General features: G+C 43.4%; 1 protein-coding gene across 3 annotated transcripts; it reads left to right on the top strand.

The window, feature by feature from the left end:
- The first annotated feature begins 773 nt into the window (after positions 1–773).
- On the top strand, positions 774–7,828 carry LOC139564029 (riboflavin transporter 2). Of its 3 annotated transcripts, none has more exons than XM_071383223.1 (4): positions 774–1,076; positions 4,717–5,792; positions 6,116–6,239; positions 6,630–7,828. In XM_071383223.1, exons 2-4 carry the CDS (start codon positions 4,762–4,764, stop codon positions 6,840–6,842), a joined length of 1,368 nt encoding a protein of 455 aa, XP_071239324.1. In that variant the 5' UTR covers positions 774–1,076; positions 4,717–4,761; the 3' UTR covers positions 6,843–7,828. The 3 variants fall into 3 exon arrangements, with proteins under 3 accessions (XP_071239324.1, XP_071239325.1, XP_071239322.1); XM_071383224.1 differs by lacking the exon at positions 774–1,076 and adding an exon at positions 2,282–2,416; XM_071383221.1 differs by lacking the exon at positions 774–1,076 and adding an exon at positions 3,373–3,672.
- The last annotated feature ends 230 nt before the right edge of the window (positions 7,829–8,058 follow it).

Genomic DNA, 8,058 nt, shown 5'->3' with positions numbered 1-8,058 from the left:
AAAAAATGCATGCTAAAAACGTCAAAAATAATAAACAATATGTTTTCGTAACTCCAGAACTTTATCAGCAGAGAACAATTAAAAGTATACGCCCTGCGTTATTAAAAACTTGTGAAATATAAATGTGACATGGAATGTTGACAACAAATGTGCAGAGGTAACGGATGTGTACAGGATTATTTTGAATTTTTTCTACAATGTTGATTTTGGGGTCAGTAACTCCCAACACCAAAAATGTGATAAGCTTGGTTGTGTGGGTGTTAACCCTCTATCAAAGATTGTTAGAAATGTTTTCTCTTTGGTGGCAGGTTCAGATGATAGACACTCAGTAAAATGCATCTACTGTAAGCATGCTCACGTTTTAATGAAGAAGCATCAAATCAGGGTGAAAATAATTTGAGGAAATGTTCAGGAGAATAATTATCTGGCCTTAATTGAGTAGAGGAGGGGGGTCGAGATAGGTGGAGGGGTGCTCGTTCTCTGCACTCAAATCAACTCCCATCTAATCAAGCTCCAGGCCAATAAGACCCATTCATTTGACATCATGGAATTTATGCTGAACAAAAGCTACCCTGCAGCCCCCCCCCTTCTGAAGTCAAACATCACAAGCCGCTGTCTGAAGCCGTCGTATGGTTGGCTAAGCTGTGCTACACACCCAGCCTTCCAACCATTAGGGAGGACATAACCCTGCTACTCCACCCTACCTCACTTCCACAGCCACCCAACTCCTCTCCCCCTCTCCAGCCTCTGTAGCCCAGGACATTGGCTCCCTGACCGGACCCCTGTGAACCAACGTGCAGCGAAGCCCTCCCGAGTCACGTGACATTCTGGTACAGTAGTTATACACACACAGGACCATCCCACTGTTATTTAACAGACAGACACATCAGCAACCTGCACAAGGTCGCTCCAGACCGTAGTGTATCAGCACGGCAACCTCACACACACACACACACACACACACACATACTCTGTCAGAGGACCATCACATCGAGCTGTGGGACTCAAACACCGGCGGCCAACATCCATCAACTGCATCCAACTCTGTCTGACTGAGAGGAAGCTTACAGAGTCAGGTAGGCACTTCCTGTTAGGTGTTTTTCGGTCAGGATTGGAAATGTGTCATTAGTAGGTCAATAACTACTTTATCATGTTTTGAAATGAGTTGCGTTAGGTGTTGACTCCCATCATGCTACATGGCCATCTGAGGTTGAGGATCACTGGTATAGGTATATAATGGAGCGCTATTTTTCCTGGTTGCTTATTGAGCTATAAAATCCTCACTTTTATTCTACTGTCTTTCTCTTGATTTGATTTGACCCGTGACAATTACTTTTCAGGTGTGCATTACGAACATTTATCAAGTTCCCACGGTAATTGGGATGGACTAACAGAAGCATATCAGACTGAATTTGGGGGAGAAATGACGTAACATTTTGGATTGAGAGGTGCAACAAGTTAATCAGGTCTCTTCAAAGATAATTGAGGACCGGTCTGTGTTTCTTACTTTACCTCGCTGTACTGTATGTATTTGCAGGTGTCCCAAACGAACCCCATCTTACCTAAGACGGCATACCTCATAGGATTTAAATGCCAATTCGTGTTAATTAAGTTGTATACCCCCTTTTCTAGCAATTGGTGGTACAGTACAGTCTATCCAACGTGAAGTTTGGTGTTCTTTGGGTTTTCTTCTTCTGGCAAGTAATCTGTGTGAAACTAACTTGACTGCAATTATTTCCATGTATTATTTTACAGTGAACAACATTCTGAAACTTTGCCAAGGGTTGCACAAGGAAGAAAAAGATGAATGGTCTTTTTGTCACCATGATTATGGCTGGAGATTGGTTACAGCTATACAATACCAAACGAATTGAAATGGATAAAATACAGCATAGATGATGGTATAGCTTTTCCTCGGAATACATGGGGTAGTTAAAATACAATTGCATGTTCATGTCAAATGCAGATGAATGTACTTTCTCCTCAGTCTTCATATCACTTTTTCTTTCTGTCTGGGCTTCGAAATCTGTCTGGGCTACGAAATCAGATGCTTTTAGCACCATCTACTGGTCTACTGGCAAAATGTACCGTCTATTCAATAGCGTTTTAGTCGTACCATATGCCCGCGTAATATCTTTGTTGATTTCTACTGAAGATTTATTTGTGAACGGTTAAACAAAAATGACTTAGTTGAATTACTTGTTTCATAAAACAGAGTTTGCTACACTGATGTGTGATTTTATAAATGTGTGTATTTTGCCAAAAGTGCACTTCACAGCCAATTCTTCATTGTGAAGAAACACACGTTCACTATAGGCTGCACCCATCTGGTTTTTGGCAAAAAAAACGAAACAAGTTGTAAGAGATTGAGGAAATACCTGCTGTTTCTGTTCGGGGAAAATAGAAAAACAATTAGGTAATAATCCTTTTTTCCTCATTAGACTGGTTCATATGCTCCAGCTAGATAATGCAGTGTTGGATCCAATTCCACAGCCCAACATTCATCTGAATCAGGAGACAATCATTAGACCAGAGCAAACTAAAGCAAATGTTAGCTGACTGAATCCCACCGTGAGAAAAGGTTAGAGGCACGATGCACTCCAAACAAAGCATTGTCGACAATGTTCCAGGTAAACGCGGCGGACGCCAGCTCAATTGGAAATGACCTTTAAATGTCAAGCTCGCTGTAATACGGTTTCGGATTGAAACCCCGGACAAAATCGTGTTATGTCAAATTAGCAATTCGAAAAGATCAACAGCACGATATGATCGTGACAACACTGTATAGGCACCATACTAGAGGGTAGAACATAGAGATAAACACGTGGATCGATCTCTACGGGGTAGACCCGTTTAATGAACACGGGACTTTGGGACAGGGAGAAGCTTGAGATGTTCCTGTGTTTTGGGTGTGTTGTGTTACAGTAAGGTCGTCGACATTACAGATACACAAAGTGGTCAAAGTAGCTACACACTGCATTTCCTTTGAGTAGGTTACACAGGGGCACAGTAACAACTTGTTTCATCATCACCCTCTTAGGTCACTGCGACGCTCTCCTAAAACCAATCTGGAGTAGTCAGAACTGCCCTCCAACATTCAATTATAAATACACAGCTTCTTATGACTAGTGTGTAGTAGTGTACTAGGCAGCTGCCTCTCTCTCTCTCTCTCTCTCTCTCTCTCTCCCTCTTTCTCTCACACTACAGCCAACATTTTCTGTTTAGGAGGGCAGAGCCAAGGTTATATTTTCTAGGGGTGTAGGAGAGGGGGAGGGTACAGTAGTTGACCCCCCCACCGCCCCCTGCTGCTACTGCAGCTTGCTCTAGTGCTCTAGGGGCTGCAGGGAGGCAGAGCGGCAGAGCACATGGAGAAATCATTTTCGAACGGGGCTCCTTTAAAACCTGGGAGATTAGAGTGTCACTGAGATGAGGAGCCTGCGCACTGCCTGTTCTGTCAGTTGAATGGGAGACACGGAAGTCACGTGAGTGTGAGTGTGAGTGTGAGTGTGTGTGTGTGTACGTGAGAGTGTGTGTAAGAGAGACAAAGAGGGGATATGAACTGAATGGGCACACATGCTGGCTGATGTAATAAAATAATGCTCTGATCACAACGGAGTGAGAAGTTACCCAAGAGAGAAGGAGATACAATAGTCAGTCCCACATCATCACAAGGTAAGATCGTGATTGGAAAGTCATTCCACAAGCCTCTGTAAGTCCATCTGCTCCACACTGAGGCTGAGCCAGTTTGTTAATTGTATGTATGTCAATATGAACAGTGTTTCTCTCCATACACTGAGTGAGGTGACTCATCAACTATTCAGTTGCAGACGTTGAATTACAGGGAACTATGAATCAGCAGAAGTCACAGTAGCACCCTCTTACCATGTTGTACTTCCACAGAAAGGGATGAGGTGTAGGTTCAGGCTGTGTGAATGAGGCTGTTCTGAGACTAGTGGGTGTGTGTGTGTGAAAGGTCAGGTACTCTGTGCCAGACTCAACATTCAGGGGGAAGGGGGAGGGAAGGCTGCTCAGTCTGAGTGTTATGGTCACATACTGTACAGGAGACAGGCTGGCTTTTGTAACCAATGACAAGGTGTGTGAGAGGAAGACCCCACCAACACTTACATTTAGGTTAACCTTGAGGAGAACCAAGGGAACTATGGGAATGTGTTCATATAATGTTGTCATTGCGCTGATGTTACAGAGCTGAGAGTAGAGATTTTAGCAGCACATTGATTTAGTTCTGTGTTCTGGTACAAGGAATAGTGTGGGTAATTATGCCTTTCAACACCCCAACAAATATCACTTCATGTTGTTCACTAGTTTGCTCCTAATGGGGGAGGGGTGGTAGGGTTGGAGGGTAATAAAGGAAATATATATCAAGATATGTATATATGTATATATTTATATGTGTATGTGTGCGTATGTATGTATGTATATATATATATATGTATGTGTATATATATGTATATATATATATATATATATATATATATATATATATATATATATATATATATATATATATTTGCACAAAAAACTGTGGGGTTGGAAGTGATGCAGACAATTACATGATGGAAGCTACAATCTATCTGCAATATTAAAGCTGATCTACACCCTAAAAAATAAAAATAAATAAAAAAAAGATCAGTATTATGGCAATGTATGTTGTTGCATTTTAATAATGAAATAATGTGCATTGTTTGTGTGTTTCAGGTCCTTTATGCACGTTGTTTACTGGCTGTGCCCCTGCCCTTTACCATGACTCTCCTAACCCACGTGCTGGCATGCCTCTTTGGCATGGGCTCCTGGGTGGCCATCAACGGGATGTGGGTGGAGCTGCCCCTCATCGTGCCAGAAATCCCAGAGGGTTGGTACCTGCCCTCTTACCTCACTGTGCTCATCCAGATGGCCAATGTGGGGCCCCTTTTCGTCACCCTCATGCACCGCTTCCGCCCGGGCAAGCTGGACGAGCGGCCCGTCATCTACTCCATAGTGGTCCTGGGCGTGGTCGCCACCTTCCTCCTGGCCTTCTTCTGGAAGCACACGGTGCCCCTAGCGGGCGCTACGCATAGTGTCCCCCTCCTAGTGCTCTGCTTCCTACTCTCTGTGGTAGACTGCACCTCCTCGGTCACCTTCCTGCCCTTCATGATGCGCCTCGGGCCCCAGTACCTCACTACGTACTTTGTAGGGGAGGGCGTTAGTGGCTTGGTGCCTGCCGTAGTGGCTCTGGTGCAGGGGGTGGGGGTGGTTCACTGTCGGAATGCTACAGTGACTAGCCTAGCCAATGGGACCTTAGGGGCCAGTGGAGAGCTCCAGGCTCAATACCAGCCCGCTAACTTCTCGGCCCAGGTCTTCTTCCTCTTCCTCAGTACCATGATGGTGGTGTGTCTGGTCGCCTTCCTCCTGCTCAACCACCACCCGGCCGTGGCCAGGGAGAGGAAGTGCGAGCAATACTTCAACGGAGGCTTGGCAGAGGAGAAGAGCCAAGGAGAAGACCAAGCCCTGTCCCTGTCTCACAGACCTCAAGAGGAGAAGCCCATGATCAGTTCTCCGGATAGCCACGGGAGAGCCCGGCGGAGCTCCTTCGGGACGGGCTTCTACAGTGGGCCGGAGGTGGCGTTCATCTTTGTGGTTCTGGCTTGGGTCAATGCCCTGACCAATGCAGTGCTGCCCTCAGTGCAGTCGTACTCCTGTTTGCCCTACGGGAACCAGGCCTACCATCTGGCGGCCACCATGGCAGCCGTGGCCAACCCCGTGGCCTGCTTCATCGCCATGTTCCTGCCCTTAAGGTAAGCCCAACACTGGATTAGCATAACTGACTGATTAATCATTTGCTGAACGTAGAACCTCAGATCTATGCAGTCACCAGTGAAGGCTGCTGAAGGTAGGCATGGGGTCGAGTCGTTGTAATGGCTGGAATAGAATGACTGGCAGTCACTGAATCCAGTTGATTTCTATAAGAAAATACAGAATAAACAGCATTAAATAACATTGCACCGTCTCATCCTAAAACATACAGTACTTCAGCGGATAATTGACATAATCCAAACACCTTGAATTTTCCAACCCTCTTCCTCAACTCACCTTGTAGCTCGTCCTTGTTCTTTTTTAGGTCGTTGGTGCTGATTGGGCTTCTGACAATAGTTGGGACAGGGTTTGGTACTTACATCATGGCCATGGCTACACTGAGCCCCTGTCCTCTACTGGTCCACAGCGCCTCAGGAACCATACTCATAGTAAGGCTCTTTCTGTTATTACGTCATGGAATAGAGAAAATACATGTGTTACTTTGCAAGGTTGCTGATAACACCTGGACACAACTTTACTGTCAATTTGATTTCATTGGGCCATTGAAAACGACATGTTTCTGAGTGAAAATGGGATGTTTGAGGTCGAACAAAGGCTTCCTAAACAACAGTAAACATTCATACTCATGTCCATGCTGTTCAGTATGCAGTTACAACTGCCAGGTCAGAGTTGTAAATGAGAACTTGTTCTCAAATGGCCTACGTGGTTAAATAAAGGTGAAATAAAAAAAATAATGACGATCCTCTAATGTACTGTGAATATTGACACAATTCTGGTATTTTGTTTGTAATGTAATGTCTATCTACTCTCTGTTGTAGGTCATAGCCTGGGTGTTGTTTGTCCTGACCCTCTCCTATGTGAAGGTGATCATTGGGGTGATCCTTCGGGATGAGGGCCACAGCGCCCTCGTCTGGTGTGGAGCGGTAGTGCAGCTTGGTTCCATGCTAGGTGCCCTGTCCATGTTTCCCTTGGTCAGTGTCTATGGACTCTTCAAATCAGGGGACCCTTGTAACACCAAGTGCACAAAGTAGGGATCAAGATGTGGCTTACTGTTGAAAACTCACTGTAGAAAACAAAAAATGTTTGACACTGGAAATATATCTTTCATCATGCGAGTTTGCCTCTTTAAACTGATTTCGAGGTATCTCGTCTGTTGCGTAAGCAATGTAATATCTCCCTATGGTTGCGGAAGGATCTCTTTGAAGCACATCTTCAGATTAGGAACTAAATGGTACCAAACCGCTTGTGTTTGTTTACCGTTGAAATAAGTTTCAAAACGTTTTGCCTCAGATGTAGGGCCTTAATTTGATCACCCTGTTGCAAGACCGATTTTTCTGCAATGCAGGAACTTTAAAAGGTATAGTGTATTTGAGGTTTTAAAAGGCTTCTGAAGTTTGCAATTTCCACTTTGACACTTCAGACTTAATTTTCCCTTGCGAAAAATGTATCATCCCCTACAAAAATGCCCATTAATTATAATCCACATAAGAATTCAAATTGCCTGTTGCTGCAGGATTATTTTCCTGCTGTAGCAAACTGGCTCAAATTAAGATCCCGAAATCTATACAGTGTGCCCTAATGAATACGACTCAGTATGCCTATATTGAGGTTAAACACCGTGGGAGGCCAACGTATTGATGTCTCAGACTAGACTTTTACTGTTACAAAGACCCCAAAGATGATAAAATGTTATTGCTAAGCTTTTTACAATTCTTCTTTAAAAGAAGATGAATGTCTTTTTTTTAGCTTGAAGGGTAATTAAGCATAGTGTTATAAAAGTGATGATTGGAATATTGTTACTGGGACAAAACAGTGTCTTCATTTCTGAGTTTCTAGTACTGCAAATGTCAACCAAAAGGTCATTTATGTTTATTCTTTACCAGTCTATAATTTATGGGGGTTTTTCAAAACCAAAGTTTGTGTTACATTATTTGTATATGACCTTACTGCAGTTATAATGTAATGCACTGTAATTATGTATGGCTCATGTCAATTAAAATGTATACCTATATACTTATGTTTTGTATTTCTCTACTAATTGCTGAACTCATTATCAACTTTCTGTGGTTTATTTATCACCAGCATGGATATAAAGCCTCACTGTAATCTTAATCATACTTACAGTTGAAGTCGGAGGTTACATACGCCTTAGCCAAATACATTTAAACTTAGTTTTTCACAATTCCTGACATTTAATCCAAGTAACAATTCCCTGTCTTAAGTCAGTTAGGATCACCACTTTATTTT

This window comes from Salvelinus alpinus, chromosome 35, assembly GCF_045679555.1.
Source record: "Salvelinus alpinus chromosome 35, SLU_Salpinus.1, whole genome shotgun sequence".
NCBI classification, from domain to species: Eukaryota; Metazoa; Chordata; class Actinopteri; order Salmoniformes; family Salmonidae; genus Salvelinus; species Salvelinus alpinus.
Note: the sequence above shows the minus strand (reverse complement) of the source record. Positions and strands in the feature narration are given on the sequence as shown.